Source organism: Camelus ferus, chromosome 1, assembly GCF_009834535.1.
Source record: "Camelus ferus isolate YT-003-E chromosome 1, BCGSAC_Cfer_1.0, whole genome shotgun sequence".
In the NCBI taxonomy this organism is placed as follows: Eukaryota; Metazoa; Chordata; class Mammalia; order Artiodactyla; family Camelidae; genus Camelus; species Camelus ferus.
This window is the reverse complement of record NC_045696.1, coordinates 8140981-8159516: the sequence shown is the minus strand read 5'-3', so window position 1 is coordinate 8159516 and position 18536 is coordinate 8140981. Positions and strand designations below refer to the sequence as shown.

The following is an 18536-nucleotide window of genomic DNA, read 5'->3' as shown; positions in this document are numbered from 1 at the left end:
CTGTACATTAGGAAAAAAAACCTCAACACTAAAGCTTCTTTTTTAAAACAAAAGTCGTAATGGTTCTAAATGAACCACTTTTTTGCTGTTTTTATTCAATATCCTACTGTTTCACAAAAAGCAGATGGCGTGAGTAGTAGGAGGAGCTGGAAGTCTTGGGTCATATTAGGTGTTTCAGCTCCTAGTCCTATCGCTTAGTGACGAGCACCTCCTTTTTAAAGCAGAGCAACTTGTGACATTATGGGGACGTGGCCAGAGCTTGGAGACCAGGGGAGCTGCTCTGGCCCTTTACACATCAGCTCCAAGACCTCTTCTGCCCAAAAGCTCGATGAGTCTGAGCTGCAGCCTGATGCCCACCCTCACCCTGATCAGCTGCTTTTCTCCGTGAAATAGTATCAGTTCAGATAAAGCCGCTTTGGTTTGAGGTCCGTGTTAGTTTGCTCGGCTGCCATCACAAAATACCACGGCCTGGGTGGCTGAAAGAACAGAAACTGATTTTCTCACAGGTCTGGAGGCTGGAGGTCCACGATCAAGGTGTCAGCAGGTTTGGCTTCTTCAGGGGCCTCTCTGCTCGGTTTGCCGGCGGCTGCTTCTCACTGTGTCCTCTTCTGTGCGTGGGTCTGTCCTGATCTGCTCCTCCTGAGGACACCAGTCATGTTGGACAGCACCTGTGTGACCTCCTGTCACCTTAGTTACCTCTTCGGGGGCCCTGTCTCCAGATACAGCCCCGTTCTGAGGTCTGAACTCTGGGGACACAGTCCAGCCCATAGCAGGGTCTGATAACGAAGTGCACACTCTCCCTCCTCATATCGACTTTTAAAAAAGCTTTTTTGTGATGGAAGCCCAGACGGCTCTTCATTGCCGGCCTTGGGTAGAGCAGCGTTTTGCTTGTTTAGTCTTGTTTTACTGCTCAGGAGCGCCGGGAGGAACTCCGGTTCCCGAGCGTGTGGTGATAGAATACGTGCCCGGGCCTCCGAGTCACTCAGGGCGGCCTTCCCGGCCATCTCAGTCCACGCCAGCTGCTGTAACAAAACTCCACAGGCTGGCGGCTCGTCAGCGACAGACATTTATCTCTCGGTCCAGAGCCGGGAAGTCAAGGCCAGCAGATTCGGTGTCTGGTGACGGGCCTCCTCCTGGTTCACAGCTGGCCATCTTCTGTTGTGTCCTCACGTGGTGGAGGGGGCCGGGAGCCCTGTGGGGTCCCTTTCACAAGGGCACTAATCCTGTTCGCAAGGGCTCCACCCTGATGACCTGATCACCCTCCAAAGGCCCCACCTCCGAACCCTGTCACACCGGGGAACACATTTAGACCAGAGCCCTGATGATTTGTGCCCCACCTGATTGCACCTCACCAGCTCTGCACCAGCTTCTTTGTGGGGGCCGTTTGTGGGGTGTTATTTTAGGGGAGTTCATCCCTGAAGGAAGGGGTTGGGCTTCCCCATGTATCTCCCTTGCAGTCCTCCTCCCCAACCTCCTCCTCCTTCCACTGAGACACAGTTTAAATTGCCACCCCGATCCCCGCTGGACCCGACTGCCTAGTGGGTGACCTGGATAGGGCTGTGGGCCCCTCCCAGCCTGCATGATGCGTGGTTCCACCTTGTCACCTCACTTTTGGGGTCCTATGTGGTAAAGAAATGGTGTCTCAGTTTGGGGCAATTAGTCATTTTCTAGCAATCTACTGTCCAGGGTGGGGACCTTGAAGCTACAAGTTTTCAGATAAGTTTTCATATTGGAAAGACATGGGCCTGAATGTCTTCTGAGAAGAGACCAAATTGGAAGGGCGTGTTGGCAATTATTGACTCTTTTCCCTTGTAAATAAAGTAGATCCTGCACCTCTACAGGGGAGTGCTGAGCACAGGACCCATTTGTTCCTGGCAGTGTTGTGATTCTTCTTGGCACCAGGACTTAGGAGATGCCGCTAATAGAATGTCAGGCAGAACTCTCATCCTCGTGCGTGGTGAGGGCTGCCGAATCCACTGTTCTGCCGTCCTTTTGGTGGGGGATGCCCTGGGGCTCATGTGACATTGTTGCTTCTTTCCCTACCCTGCGTTACCCTGAAGGAGCTGAGAATTGGCAAGGGCATTGCTGTTCAGGTTGAGAGAACAGCCTTGCTGTGAGCCACTCAGACACCACAAGGGCAACGTGGTCCTTTCAGAAAGAGCATTTCTCTCTGTTGAAAAGAGTCTGATATACACCTGATGATTGATAGTTAGGACAGTCTATTTATTTTGCATCTGAGCCAAGGATATTTTTGCTGTTCTTCCTTTCAGATCTGCTGGAGGGATGGAAATAGTCCAGATTTGGACAGGTGAATTATTCCTCCAGTAATCTAATGACTATAGCTCATCTGATTTAAAAAAAAAAAGCTCATCTAGCAGAATTGAGTTTATGGATAAGAAAAAAGGGGTTCACTTATGTTTTGTAAGTACTATCAAGAAAGTTAAGAAACCAGAAACTTCATGTCAGGCTGTGGAAAGAAGGTGTTATGGACTGAACTGTACCCCTCCGGGCCTCCCCTACCCCAAATTCACATGTTGAAGCTCCAACCCCCAGCGTGACTGTGTCTGGAGGTAGGGTTTTCAGGAGATAAGTAAAGTTAAACAAGGTCGTGAAGGTGGGGCCCTAATCCAATAGGACTGTGGCCTTAGAACAAGGAAGAGTTCTCTCCCCTCTGCGGGAGGACACAACAGGCAGGCACCAGCTGCAAACCGGGAGGAGAACTGAGTCAGCGGCACCTTGATCTTGGACTTCCAGCCTCCAGAACTGGCAGAAATAAACATCTGTTGTTCAAGCCGCCCAGCCTGTGATAGTTCGTTTCAGCAAATTGATAACAAAAGGAAATAAGTTAAACTGGGCTATTTTTCAAAAAGGATGACTGAACATGAACATCAATATTCAAGCTTATGTTTGAGTCAATTACAGGCATTCTCATTTATCTTTTTCAAATGGTCTCTTCTTTTTCTGTGTTTTCAAAAAAATTTTTCACAGCTTTGTTGTACAATAAACTGCATGTGTTTAAAGTGTGTAATTTTGATGAGTTTTGACATCGGTATAGCCCCATAAACCATCACTGCATAAGACAATGAGCAGGTATCCGCCCCCCCCCCCACCCCAGAGGTTTCCGCGGGGCTTTTGTGGTCCTCCTCCCTCCCTCCCCTCCCTGCTCCCATCCCCAGGCAACTACTGGTCTGCTTTCTGTCACTATTACTAGTTTGCATTTTCAAAAATTTTGTATAAGCAGACTCATACAGAACATACTCTTTTTTTTTCCCCCTCCTAGTCTGGCTTATTTCACTCAGCAGAACTGTTTTGAGAGTCATCCAAGTTGTGTATATTGATAGTTATTCCTTCTTACTGCTGAGTAGGATTTCATGGATATATACCATTTATTTGTCCATTTGCCTGTTAATGCACATTGGGTTGCTTCCAGTAGGTACATATTTAACTTTTTAAAAAAACTGCCAAATTGTTTTCCAAAGTGGTTGTATCATTTTACACCCCGCCAGCAGTTTTGAGAACCTCAGTTCTTCTGTATTCTTACCAATGCTTGGTATGGGTGGTCTTTATTTTTTTAGTTGACGTATAATTGATTTACAGTATTATGTTAGTTTTAGGGATACAGCATAATGATTCAGTCTTTTTACAGATTATACTCCATTGAGAGCTATTACAAGATAGTAGCTATAATTCCCTGTTCTATACAGTATGTCCTTGTTGCTGCTCAACTTCATATGTAGTAGTTTGTATCTCTTATTCCCATTCCCCTCATTTGACCCTCTCCCCTTCCCTCGTCCCTTTGGTAACCACTAGTTCATTTTCTGTATCTGTGAGTCTGTTCCTGTTTTGCATATACATTCATTTGTATTATTTTTTAGATTCCACATATCAGTGATATTATACAGTATTTGCCTTTCTCTGACATATTTCATTAAGCATAATCTCTAGGTCCATCCACGTTGCTGCAAATGACAATTTCGTTCTTTTTTATGGCTGAGTAACGTATATGTACACACACACCACATCTTCTTTATCCATTTGTCTCTCGATGGGCATTTGGGTTGCTTTTGTAACTCAGTGCTGCTATGAACATTGGAGAGTGTGTGTCTTTTTGAATTAGTGTTTTCATTTTTTCTGGATATATACCCAGGAGTAAAATTAATGGATCATATGGTAGTTCTATTTTTAGTTTTTTGAGGGACCTCCATGCTAATTTCCATAGTGGCTGTACCAATTTACATTCCTACCAACAGTGTACAAGGGTTCCCTTTTCTCCACATCCTCTCCAACATTTTTTATTTGTAGACTTTTTGATGTTGACCATTCTGATAGTCGTGAGTTGATAACCTCAGTGTTATGATTTGCATTTCTCTAATAATTAGTGATGTTGAACATCTTTTCATATGGCTGTTAGCCATCTGTATGTCTTCTTTGGAAGAATGTCTGTTGAGGCCTTCTGCCCATTTATTTTATTTTATTTTTTTAATATTGAGTTGTCTGAGGTCTTTGTTTATTTTGGATATTAACTGCTTGTTGGTCATATCATTTGCAAATATATTCTCCTAGTCCATAGGTTGTCTTTTTGTTTTGTTCATGGTTTCCTTTGCTGCACAAAAGCTTTTATGTTTAATTATGTTCCATTTGTTTATTTTTGCTTTTCTTTTCTTTGGAGACTGACCCAGAAAAATATTGCTACAGTTTATGCCGAAGGGTGTTCTGCATGTGTTTTCTTCTAGGAGTTTGACAGTTTCAGGTCTTACATTTAATCTGTTTTAATCTTCACTCCATTTTGAGTTTATTTTTATATATGGTGTGAGGAAATATTTTAATCTCATTGTTTTACCTGCAACTGTCTAATTTTCCCAGCACCAGAGGCTGAAGAGGCTATCTTTTCTCTAGTATTTATTCTTGCCTTTTTTGTCATAGATTAATTGACTGTAAGTGTGTGAGTTTATTTCTGGGCCCTCTGTTCTGTTCCATTGATCCATATGTCTGTTTTTGTGCCAATACCATGCTGTTTTGATTACTGTAGCTTTGCAGTATAATCTGAAGTCTGGGAGGGTGATACCTTCAGCTTTGTTCTTTTTTTCTCAGTATTGCTTTGACAATTCAGGGCCTTTTGTGGTTCCATATGAATTTTAGGATAATTTGTTTTAATTCTGTGGAAAGTGCCTTGGGTATTTTGATAGGGACTGCATGAAATCTGTAGGTTGCTTTGAGTAGTATGGCCATTTTAACAATATTAGTTCTTCCAGTCTGAAGGCACAGGATAGCAGTCTTTTTACTTTTGCCATTTTAGTGGTGCTGTAGTGGTATCTCCCTGTGGCTTTTGCATTTCCCAAATGACTAATGATCAGAGAGTTAGTTCATGATCATTGTAAATTTGTTTTAATCCTATGGAAATACAACACGAAGAGAACTCTAAGAATCTACTTCACTGTATGTAATAGAAAAAAAACTGGACACAGCCACCCTTGGTGAGACTGGCTGTAGGATACAACATGATACAACAGTGTGGTGACATATATGGCATCCAAATAAAGTAGACTTGTAGTTACTGACGTGAAAATGCTCATGATAAAATAAGGGGGCAAAAAAAGGCAGATTGAACAGCTCACATGTAGCTCTGTCTCGTGTGTGTGTGAGAAAAAGGGAGTAGGGGTTCTGTATAGGGGTGAACAAGATCTAGAAGCCCTTTATTGTTAGAATGGTTTACTTCCAGTTTTCCATAATCCTAAAGGCAGTTGTAGTGAATGTCTTTCCACCCGTGGCTGTTTTTTAAGGTGTAATACCGTATTACCAGAGGTGGAGTTGCTGTATCAGTGAACGTAGACTTAAACCTTTGGACACGTGAGTCTGCCTGTGGATGTTATTTTGCTCCATTCACCTGTCTGCCTTGCTGCCAGAGCCATGCCTCTCAGCTGCTGTGCTATGTGACGTCCATATCTGGCAATACCACGTTCTCCACCCTCACTAACCACTTCTCTGTTTCAGAATTTTCCTACTATTCCCAGGTGGTTTTCTTCCAGATGAACTTCAAAATCATTTGCAAAGTTAGAAAAAAATTTATGGGAGTTGGTTGGCATTAAGTAACAATTATTGAATATTTTGGGAAGAAATGACATCTTCACACACTTGGGCCCTCCTTCCTCATAGAAATGTGATGGTCTCCCCATGGATTGAAAGGCGTTCACTTTGGTTCCTAAGCATTGAATTGCTCTTATATAAGTCCTTCCTGTTTCTTAAATATATCATTTTATACATGTATTTTTGCTATTATCAGTGGGATTATTTTCCACCACATTCCAACCAGTTTTAACTGGTTGTTGGCATGTAGGAAACTATCAATTTACAGAATTTGGAAACTGACCATTTTAATGAACTTATTTCTAAGTTTTTTCAGCTAATTGTTTTGAGTTATTTAGGTAGACAGGCATATATATCATCAGTCAGTACTGAGCTTGTGCTTTTTCCCTGATATTTGGCTAGCATTTTCTAGAACATGATTAACTAATGATGATACTATCAGTGTATGAATTACAGTAACGTTAGCTGCTGTAACAAACAAGTCCAAAAATTCAATGTCACCGTAAGATTGAAGTTTCTTGCTCATGTATCAGTTCAGCGTGGTGGTCCAGAGTGGGCATCTCTCTTGTATTGGTCATTTCAGAGACTCAAGCCAGGGAGCCTGCCATCTTTAACTCATGGCTTCCAGAGTCTCTTCCACAGGAAAGGGGACGAGCACGTGGGAGCGTGCATAGACCTTAATGGTACTTGTTACTTCCACTTTCCCTTCAGGGGAAAAGCTTATTGCAGCCGTGGCCCAGCTGTGATCCTCGCCACAGAAGGGGACTTGAGTCAGGTGGGCGGTCCCTGTCACGGCCCCTTCCTGGCCTGCACTGCTCTTAGTGGGAGTGCCTCCAGCGTTTCACCACGGTCTCAGCTCTGCAGCTCCATCATGTTGCTTATCTCATCAAGGATCAGTTTGCTCCTTATTTACTAAACTTAATACTTTTTTATCTTTGTATGGCAAGAAATGTATGTCATTTCATTACTTGCTCAATTTGTAAAATATTAATTGCTTTTTTCCAAGCAACATGGTTTTGCCTTACATTTTATTCATGTGCTTTTGGTGATTATTGTGCTTAAGCCAGATTCTCCCAGCACCTGAGATAAGCCTTGGAAGTAGATATGTTGAAAGGTTGCGAACTCAGGTGCTGTGGGATGAAGGAAGGAACACTAAGCTTGAAGGAGGAACTCCTGGGTTCGTGGTCAGGCTCCCCACGTCTCATTTCGGGGCAGGCGTGCTGGTTGCCCACCCACTCATGCTCTTCCTTCTCGTCAGAAGGACCCGGTTATGTCCAGGGATCAGGTGGTGATGTGCTGCAGGGTGGTGGCCCCCATCTTCCAGGCCCAGCCATCCACGTCATGGTTCGAGGACTTAATCCTAGTATTCTGTTTTCCTTGGGATTAATTTAGACATGGGCAAGTGACCTTCTCTGACCATGAGATGTGGCCAGCTGGCTTCTGGAAAGGATTTCCTCTAATGCAGGGAGACAAGAAAGGAAACCAAAAATTTTTCTTTGCTTCTCTCTGTGGTCATGTGAGAATTTAGTACCTGATGTTTGTCAGGAGGTTATGACAGGAAAAGGCTAAAGATAAGTCAGTTCACCATTGGGACCACTTAAGCAATGAAAAAGCCTGGGTCCTTTTAGGCTGTCTTTGGGCCCTTGCATTAACCAAACTCAGAAACAGGCTCCTCTGGACCGGGGTTTCTCAGCCTTGGCATCACCTCCTGTGATGGGATGGGGGTGCAGTCCTGTGCATTGTAGGAGGTTTATCAGCATCCTGGCCTTTTTGCCCACCAAATGCCAGCCCCGCTCCCCCCATGACAGCCAGAAATGCCTCCAGACATTGCCAAGTGTCCCTTGGGGGAAAAATTGCCCCAGTTTGAGAGCCACTGCTCTAGACTTTGGGTTGTGAGGTGGTAGGTGCCTTCATTAAGACTTGTATAGTCAAATATCCTATTCTTTACATCCAGAAGCTATTCTGTAGCCTTAGACCATCCTTAACTCATGGGAGCACGTTTCCTCTGTGGGCTGATGCAGGCACACTTCTTTCTTGACAGTGGAAATGTTTGTGTGTCCTTAAAAGGTGCAGAATGTCCTGATCCGCACCTTCACCGTTGGCATTCATGTGGCTCTGGCTGGTGTCAGGCTTCTGTGGAGTGACTGTCGAGGACTTTCTGTCTCCCCGTCTGCACAGGTTTCATCCTAAGTACGGACCCTCCTTGTATTTCTGAGGAGGTTGTGTTCTTCCAGTGCCTGCTTTATGCCGGCCACGCATTCTGCCTCTCGGTCCTGAGCACCCTGGGCAGTCTCACAGCTGGTGGGCTTTGGAGAGAAAAGGCAGGTTTGGGTGAAATTGATCTGGAGAGAGTGAACCAGGCTCTCATGCCTTTGTCACCATTTCTGCGTGATCATTAGTGACTCTGCCACCTAGACCTTGTTTTTTCACTGTTGCGGATTTGTGCAGAAAGCTTGTCTCAGAGACGGGAGCGCAGGGGAGTGCCCGGAGGAGAAGGACCGAGGGTCGGATTCAGATCTGATGGAAAGGACAGTGCCTCATGGGAGAGGTGTGTTCCTCGCCTCCCAACTTGAGACCGAATTACATTCCTTGATGCTGTCGCTGTGCGTGCTGGTCACACGGTCCTGGTGCCTTCTGTTGCCTGAGGCCCTCGTGGGCTGGTGGAACCCGAGCACACAGGGAGGACGCGTCCGGGCTCTGAACCCACTCTGCGCTGGCAGTGCGGATGGGGACGTGCGGCTGGGAGGGTGCCTAGAGAAGGCTGCTGTGTGCGGAAAGGCGCAACGATGAGTCTCGCTTGATGCCGGTTCTGCCCTCCGGGGTGTACGTTTTGCAAAATACCAAGTTCTACCAGTAAAACTTAGAGGGCTGAACCTTGTTTGGGATTTGTAGTGAGATTCTGTCCCCGTGATTTTCATTTTTCTCTCCTGGCTCTTGACTTTTAACAAGATGGTTATTAGGCTTTTGGTTTATTTGTTAAATATATCATTTATATGTGGATTAAAATAAGTTTAAAGGAAGGAAAAATAACATTTCCATACATTTTGTCATCTACTATCTGAATAATGTGCTTCCTTTTATTATTGTATCTATTGCACAGAATGTGGTTATAAATCCTTACCTATTTCAGTATTCTCTGCATCGTGTGTTTCAGGATTTAGACTGTATCCTGGAGGGTATGTTTGCCCACGGGTTCGTTTCCCTTTTGTGTGGTTTACTGTAGAGCTCGGTGGCCTGGACCTCCCCCATCATTTTCCATCATGAGCCCTCGAAAATAGAGTGACTCCCTTTAGTGAGCCCCTGATACATGCTTCTCACCCATTACTTTTCAAACCTGGAATCCTCCAAAGTCAGTGCCATTCAGCTCCTTTTACTGATGAAGACACTGAATGAAGCTCAGACTTGCTTGAGGTATTTCCCAGCTCTACATGCACTGTTTCAGCTCAGCCAGTGCCCCGCACAGCCCAGGAGGGAGGGGGACATGTGGACGAGAGGGAGGGCTGAGGACGGGCACTGCTCTCGGCAAAGAATAAAGCCTGGAAACATGGAAAGTGCTGGAAAGCATCACGGTAGCCCATGAAGTTTCTCTGTGGGGAGACAGGGGAAATAGGTGTCAGTGGTGTCAGTCAGTGTCTTTTACAGTCTAAAGGGAGTAAATTCAGAGGTGGGGAGTTGAAGAGTGATATTTGAGCACGTGTGTTGTAGCCTGCCTTCTGTGAGGCGGCGAAGTGTTTGTTGTAATGGCTTAAGAAGCAGTTTTCTGACCTAGTGTTAGATTCCCAAGTGGGGTTAACCAGGAGGTGAGATGGCCCCTGGTGCTGTGTCCTGTGTGTGTGCACGTGCATTCATGTGCATTCAGTGGTGATCCTGCTGCACCAGGGAGCGGACGTGGAGTGAGCACCCCGGATGCTCCAGCTGCCTTTGGAGTCTGACCCGCAGGACCAGCCTGTGAGCGGTGACAGCACGTTTCCTGGGTGAGAAGGTGGAGCGTCAGCTGGGCGGGCCGTGCCTTTGCCTTTCAGCCATGCTCTCGGAGGTCTCCAGGCGTGTAGATGGTCACTTTTTAGTCATCCTCCTGTGCAAGCAGCATGGTATTCAACATAAGGTAAAACTGAGCAAGAGACATAAAGTGAAGTTTAAGACATTTTTAAACAACAAAAAATATATCCTAATGGGTCTCTAACTGCTGTGGGTGGTTGAGTCAACCAGAGAACTCTGTGCCCTGCTGGCAGCTCTACCACGGGCTGGGACATGGATGTTGTAACCACGCTGAGAGTTGGCTGATTGGGTGCACGGCTCTGCAGGTTTGCTCTAAGCGTTCAGCAGGAAGCAATATAGTGACCCTTCCGTCAGTGACCTTTTTGAGAAGGAAGCTCTTCCTTTACAAAGGAGTTGTACTGGTGTCACTGCCCTGGTTGAGCCAAAGCTGGCCTTGCTGGCTCCCTGTGAATCCCAGCTCCCTGCAGTGGCTTTCAAGTGCCTTGATGACATGTCTGTTTCCCCCACCAGCCTCTTGCCATCCCCCGCCCCCCCAAGCTGGCGCAGTGGCCAGGTCACTGCCTTTTCAGGGACGGCCTGACGCTCTCCGCCGTCAGCATGGCCTACTTTAATATGGGACATCTTGGCCCGTTTGTTATTGCTCAGTGTCTGTTCTGTCTTCATTCTATCTGAAGAGCACTGTTGGTGTCCCCTGGCAAGTATTTAATGAGAGTTCAAGCCTGTGCCACCTGGTCGGTCTGACTCACTGTACAGCTTCGTTTTTGTGGCATGAAATGAACATCCTTATAAAAATGACCGACTTCCAGTAGGAAGACATGCCAACGTCTTACTATTTGCTTGATGAGAGACAGGCTTTTAAATTGGCTTCCTTACGTTCCTTTACAGACAAGCATCTGGCATTCTGAAGCCGGTGTTACCACTCTCTGCACGAACAGGTTTGGGCGAGCTCTTCTAGGAACGTTTAAAGGAAACATTTAAAATTTTATTTTACAGGCTTGAACATTTAAAAATTTAATATAACTCTCCTCCATTCGTATTGTTAAATTATCTTAAAAATTTTTTAAATTGTGATAAAATACAACATAAAATGTATAATCTTTACCATTTTTAAGTGTATTAAGTTACTTTTTGAGTCCACGGTCTACCCTTTTGGAATTTTTAATCATGTTTCTTGCATAAAACTGTTCTAAATCACGCTGGGTGTCCTGGAGAATATCAGACTGTCAGATTGTGTCATGACAGAGCAAAACAAAGTGAAACACAGACACTGCCTTGGGTGGGGCAAAGTGAGACACTTCCTGGTCTTCATTAGGGGAGCTCAGATGTGCTTCAAACCTTTTTTCTCAAATTTATATTTTATTTTTTATTATTTTGTTCCAAGTTCAGCGTGCTGAGCCCATGAATACAATGATATTAAAAATATTGTAATTATATCGTAATTATAGCTCAAGGAATACCTTTAAAATTCTATAGTGTCTGAGTGAAATAAATAAGGAAGTTTAATTTCCCGTCTAATCATGTTTTTCCTTTCTGGTTAGCACTTTAAATAGTAATTTTGAAAACATGGCCATTTTTTCCTTCCTAATAACGTCTGTTTCCCAAGATATTTATTCTACATTTGTAGAAGAACATTTCTCTTTCTCTCTTTTTTTTTTGTATACATCATTTTTATTCAGTGTTTAAAATATATATAGAGATTATATTAAGCTTTCTGGCCAGTCATTTTGAGTTTCTGGCTTCCTGAAAAACACAACCCAAACAATGAAACTTCCCTGGAAACGTCCCTGAGCTTATCTCACGGGAGAAAGGGTCTTGCCAAAACAAAGGCCGGGATGGAGGCAGACAGAGGACGGCAGAGCCAGGGTGGCCCTCCCTGACCTGAGCCAGGGGCCGGCCCTGGCAGCTCTTGAGCAGCTGGGAGGGGCAGGAAGAGGAGTCAGGCACTTGCAGGCGCTGGAGGGTAAGACGCAGTCGAAGGGGTTATTTTGCTAATTAAGGGTTAAAAACTCACACTTAGGCGAGGCTGGACTGAGTCCCTGGGTCCTTTCAGGATTTGTTAAAAGGAGTCCCTTTGTTCTGTGCTCAGGAAAGAGTTTTCAGTTAGTCCAACGTGTGAACAGCACTCAAGAGTTCACGGCCCTTGCGGCTCAGCCAGCAAGAGCAGTTGGGTGACACAGTGTTCGTTTCTCCTTTCTTTTTTGGCGGTAAACTACACATAACATAAAATTTACCATTTAAACTATTTTTGAGTGTACAGTTAAATGGTATTCAGTGTGTTTCGTTGTTATGCAACCATCACCACCATCCATTTCCAGAACTTTTATGTCTTCCTGAGCTAGAAACTCCATATCCATTAACTACTCACTCCCCATTCCCCGTCTCCCCAGCCCCTGGTCACCACCAGGAACCTCATATAAGTAGAACCATACAAAATTTGTCTTTTTGTGTCAGGCTTATTTCACTTAGAACAGTACCTTCAAGATTCATGCATGTGGTAGCCTGTGATTGTATTCCATTGAATATATAGACCCCATTTTGTTGATCCATTCATCCATTCGTGGGCCTTTGGTTGGTTTCCACCTTTTGACCATTGTGAATAATGCTGCAGCGAACGTGGGGGTGCAGATACCTGTTTGAGTCCCTGCTTTCAGTTCTTTTGGGTGTGCATCCAGAAGTGGAATTGGGAAACAAATCAAATGTTTAACATTTTGCACCCTTTTACATTCCCACCTGTGGTGCGCAGCACTCAGCGTTGAAACCTCCTAGGGCAGGTCTGGTCCAAGTAGAGTGTCGTCTTTTTCAGAAGCAGTGGCAGCTGTGGGCATCAGGCTTGACCCCACCTCTCAGAGAGGATGCAGCAGAATCCCTCCAGTTTCCTACCAGAAATGTGTTTGGGAGCCTGAAGTGGGCTGGCCACGTTGACCAGGCGCTTTGCTCACGCCCAAGGGGGCTAGCTTGCAAATAGGGGAGCTTCTGAATCCAGGGTGTCTGACTGAAGAAAGCCACTGGGCTGAAGCAGCACATGGAGCTCTGAAATTGTAGCAGCCTGAGAGGAAATGAATCATTAGATAACTCTTGCCCTCTTTTAAAAAGTTTGCCTTAAAAATCATGGAGCTGTTCTCCTTGTAAATAAAAAATATTGCCTGCCATATCAGTAAACAAAGGATAACGGATGTTGCAGCCATCAAGCCATCACTTTGCAGCCATCCCAAAGGTGAGCCCTGAGGGAACTCAGGATGGAAACTGAATGCCTGGCCATCACGCCCTCAGCCACTGCAGCACCCCCGGCAGCACCCCCGGCAGTGCCCCAGAGGGGACTCGGGTGTGGAAGAATGGGACACTGGCCCTAGACAGCTAGGTGCACATCGAAGGAATGATTTCAGTGAGCCCTGACTCTTACATCTTCCCATACATAGAAAAACGCTAAATTCCTTAACTTGAGATACCTGGTTTTCTTTAATAGTAAAGTCTTTGTTGCAAAAGCTCCCGTATATCCTGGCTCCTCCCCTGCCTTTTCGGAGCAGTCCCTCAGAGCGATCTGAGAGGCTGTCTCCCTAGCTTGAAGTCCTCAGAAAGTCTGCCTAATAAAACATAATTCTCAACTTTTAGGTTGTGCCTTTTTTTCAGTTGACACCCTTGTGGCCCATGGATTAATCCTCAGTGAGACAAAGGAAGAGTCTCAGGAAGGTAGAATTTGAGGTGCTGCTTGGTGCTGCTCACGTGGAAGGGGTTTTAAAATGGGGTCCACACCCCATTTCCCGTGTAGTTAAGTCACACTGTGGGAGGTGGAGTTCTGTCGAGGGGAATCCTTTGCTTCTAAAAGAGCTTTGGATCTGTTACATGGAAACGTTTTCACCCGGCTATTCTAATCTCCAGTCTTAGCCACCTGCAAAATGTTTCTTTAGAATTTTTTTCATTAAATATCCTTTAAGAAATAAAAATAATTTTTCCCTTTAAATCTTAAATATTAATTACTATGTACCTTTTCCTTTATCATCTTAAAAGGAAATTTCAGGTTCTTCAGCTCCACCTCTCATTATATGCAGTTTCCCTTTGACTTCAGTGTCTCTCAGAATTCTCATCATATTTTGGGTCCACGGTTGATCTCACCTCCAAATATACAACAATTTGAGTTTTTCTTTTTCTAGGACAATATATTTCTCGACCTTTCTCATAAACACATCTGACTAGTGTCCTTGTTTGCTTTTGTGACATAAAGGGCAATATTTACAAATGATTGGATTTCAGTCACTTCTTTTAAAATAAGGTGCATTTCTGTCTCCATCTTTAAATCTGGCGCTTAGTTTTCAGCTTGTCATTATACTAACAGGAGATGTCTGTTGATTACTTATGCTGTGGCAGGCACTGTGCTAATTTCTTTACATGTGATGTCTCATCGGATGCTTGCAACTCCGTGCGGCATCATTATCCATTTGAAACCGCAGCCCAGAAAAATTAAAGAATTTACCCAACAGATGACAGAACTGGAACTCCAGGCTGCGACCTGCAGGCTCACAGACTTAAGCCAGGCATTATAATAGCCTCACTCTTGTGTGTTTGTTCAGCCTCAGTTTTGAAGCATGTGGTAGGTGCCAGGCTATCTATGGGAAGTGTGATAACAAAATCATTATGACCCAGACACAGGGGAATCAGATGTCTTAACCAGTTCAAGGAGCAGGCTCGCAAATTCTGTCTGCCCAAATCCTGACTGTAGGTTTGATAAACCTGGTTTGTGATCTCTGGGTGTCTCTGCTCTACTTCTGAACCTGTGTGCTTCCATCTAACTTGCCAATCTGATGGGTAAAAAGGATGGCATTTCCTAGTAGTTTTAATTTGCATTTATTTTTAATCAGAAAGGATGAGTATTTTCTCATTTTTCTAAATGCTATCGGATTATATCTTTTGTTCTTGCGTTTTCAAGTCAGCTACTTTCATCTTCAGTGTACCTTTCGGTCAAGAGGCACTGACTCCCCGATTCAGACACACTGTATTTGCTTGGATTAACATGGGCAGCATACAATGAACAATCCATTCCACATGTACTGGTCACTGGTTATGTTTCCTTTTCTAGTTAAGTGGAATGACAAATTTAAATGAGAAAGAAATAGCAACCAGCCTCGTTCCTTTGAAATGAATGGTTGTGGTTCCTTGAAATCCCATTTATATGGGAAGAGGTGTATCAGTCAGCATAGGGAAGGTTCCATCATGGTAACAAACAGTCCCCACACTCAGTGATTTTTACCACTTGATTGAGTTCTGCCTAGGTGTAGGTCAGCAAGTGGTTTCTGTTCTCTGTAATTTCTCAGGGACCCAGGCTGGGAGGGACTTCAGCTCAACCCACCTCTAGGGTGGGGAAGGAGAGCCCCATGGGTGAGTAGGAGTGACACATCATTCCACTCATCTCGCTGGCCAGAGTGAGTCATGCTGCCCCGCCTGTGCTCAAAAGGGCAGAGGACTGGGATGCTGCTACTGCCCAGCCCGGGGGGACCAGACACTTGTGAATCCCAGGTGACCACCTTAGCAGCTGCAGCACAGCTTTTACACAGCACATAGCAAAAGTCCTTAGAATACACTAAGCAAAAATGAGATCATGACTTAAAAAGCAAAAGCCCTGCCTGACCGAAAGAACAGGTGAGCACAGAGTTTCGTTCTCCTCCTCTGGATTTGTGGAGAAAGCCCACCACCGCACCCACCTCCGCATTATCGATAAGCCAGGTGAGCCCCAGACATGGTTTCCAAAAGCTGCGTCTTCAGGACTGGCCAGCTGATCCTTGCTGAAGCTGGGTGATGGGTCCGTTGCTGTTCGACATGCTTTTCTGTATGTTTGAGAATGTCCGTAATGCACTGTTCCCTGTGAGCTTCCCACAGTCATTTCCTCTCTGCCTGAGCGTCTCAGTTCTTATTTTCTGTTACAGTGTGTATTTTTGGTCACCACTTCAATTTTCTGTTTGACATAAGCACATTAAAAAAAATTTTGTTGGCTTTTCCCTTTGTTTTAAGCTATCAGACTCTCTTAAATAATGTTTTAAGGTATTCCTTGATGACCTCTAGGTGTGGCTGGTTTTTTTAAGATACAGTTGCATTGAACTGAGAGTTCAGTTTGACCACATGCTCTGATGAAAAATATTACTTTCCCTCTCATCCCTCCATCTCCTGCAAACCTCAGTGTAGGTTTTAGAGGAGGATCGTTTTCTTTGCTCATAGAGAGAAAGCCATCACGGCCCTACGATCACACCGTCCGGGGACCAGCGGTTCTGACATGCGTGTCCTGTGACGTTGTCCCAGGATGCCTGTCTCGTGGGAGGCGGTGTGCAGAGTGCTGAGGACAGCAGAGGAAGGAGATAGGCCTGGCCAGCAGGTTGCTCACCGCCTGGGTCAGCCCTGAAGCAGGCGTCATTAGCACAGCAGAGTCAGTGACAGACGTGCACGCGGATCCCGGCAGGGCAGCAGCTAAATGAGTGTGCCCTGCCCGGAGCTGGGACCATTCTGCCTGCTGGGAGGGGCTGCTGAGCTAAGTCTCAAGTGAGGAACATTAGCACAGCGGAGGGGAGGGACGTCCTGGCTGAGGGCCAGCGAGGGGCGGGCTGGAGTGCAGGTGGATCTGTGTTGTTAGAAAGTTTGAAGCCGAAGCATGAGAGATGGAGTGTGGGAACTGGGCAGAAATCACGCTATAGCAGCCTTTGAGTGGCTTTTTAAGAAGCATGGACTTTACCCTGCTGGCTTTCTGTAAATATTTGTGCGAGTTGTATGGATTGTTCCACTGTAATGACGACACTTGGTATCATAAGATTGAGTCTCGAGGACCCACCCAGTGCCCTCCACGTGGTCACCTGCAGCCATGAGGGGCAGCATCCATCTGCTCATGCCCCTGGCAGTATTTCCTGGGTGCGGCAGGTGCCCAGGATGCTCTAGTGCAGACAAGGCCTGTGTCCTGCTGGAGGAGGCCTGGCACGGGAGGACTGCCACTCGGTGCCAGCACGGTTCTGGTTTTCTCCTGTGGAGCCCACTGGTGAAGATGCCAGGAGTCACAGCCCAGAAGTGTGCCCCCTTCTTTTCTGTGGTGTCCCTCACTCAGAGCCACTCGGCTCTGATGCCAAGCTGGGAGAATGATGGGGAGATCTAGGGCTTCCACGCACACAAACAAGAGTCTTTGTGGGGACAGGAGCTCTGTGTCCTGCTTAGTCTCATGTGTAGACCAGAGGCTTCCCCAGACAGAACCACACAGCCCTCACTGGTCCATGGGCTTCCACGTGTGGCCAAGAAGCCGACCTGATTGTGACAAAATCCCTTTGGAGGAATGCAGGGTTTCCTCTGCCCTCAGCTCTGGTGCCTGCCTCATCTCCAGCATGGCTGGGGGCTTCCTGGCCCCCCGGCCCTGATGCTGGCTCGTGGTCCCCACCGCCTGCCCCCCGTGCCGTCCCTGTGTCCTCCTGTCCTGTCACGCCCGATCTCTTCCAGCCACACTGGGGCCTGCTGGTGTCCCCTCAGCCCCCGCAGATGGACTCTCCACCGTCAGCGTCACCGCCTCCTTCCTCACGTGTTTCTCCTTGTTTTCCAGGCTCTGCAGAGTAACCTGAGGTATTCCTTGTTGCCAAGACGGCTCCTTATCAGCAAGAGATTAGCTCAGTGCCTACATCCTGCTTTGCCCAGTGGTGTGCACTTAAAAGCCCTAGAAACCTATGAAATTATCTTTAAAATTGTGGGGACCAAATGGCTGGCCAAGGATTTGTTCCTCTACAGGTACAGTAGCTGCCCCACCACATTCCTTTTTTATTACCTGAGTAATCCACATTTCAGTTCCCAAGATAAGACAGTGATAAACAAGAAACATACAGCGGGCATGTAGAATGGCTCCCTATAAATCCATCACAGGAGGAAACCAGAGCTCACCTTCTGGAGTGTGTCCTGCCTGACTTTTCTTTAAGTTGGAGTGTCCCGTCCAGACCTGTCCCCTGTGCTGTGCTCAAGGCACGCTGTGACCGTCTCATGACGAGCAGGCATCTCCATCACCAGCTTAGATGGTTGGCTGGCTGTTTCAAAGACCCCATTGGGCTGGCTGATCATTTGGAGCTTCCAAGCAGGTGTCTCATTATCCCCTCCTCTTCTTCTGTCCCCAAGCTGTGGGTTGTTCCCTCTGCTGGCGCATGCAGCCATGTCGGTGCGGCCCGTGCTGCTCGGCCTTTACGAGAAGTACTTCCTCCCGCTGCAGAAGCTGCTGCTGCCCAGTCTCCAGGCCTTCATCGTCGGCCTGCTGCCCGGCCTCGAGGAGGGCTCGGAGATCTACGACAGGTGGGTCTCGTCCAGAGCTCACGGCCGTGCCCGTCCAGGTGGGCGCGCCGCGTGGCTCGGGTTGCATTCCGCCGCTTTATGAGAAATGGGGAAGAAGTGCAGAGACGTGCGGGGGAGCAGGACAGGTGCAGGAGTCGAGGTGATGCTTACATTTCTGTGCTGGG

At 46.3% G+C, this 18536-nt stretch overlaps 1 protein-coding gene across 1 annotated transcript in view; it reads left to right on the top strand.

Annotated features, from left to right (window-relative positions):
• DOP1B (DOP1 leucine zipper like protein B) overlaps positions 1 to 18536 on the top strand; it is a 96003-nt gene that overhangs the window by 12067 nt on the left and 65400 nt on the right. The window contains 2 exon segments of the mRNA XM_032469313.1: positions 17642 to 17823; positions 18202 to 18372. Of these exon segments, the coding sequence (XP_032325204.1) occupies positions 17642 to 17823; positions 18202 to 18372 (353 nt within the window).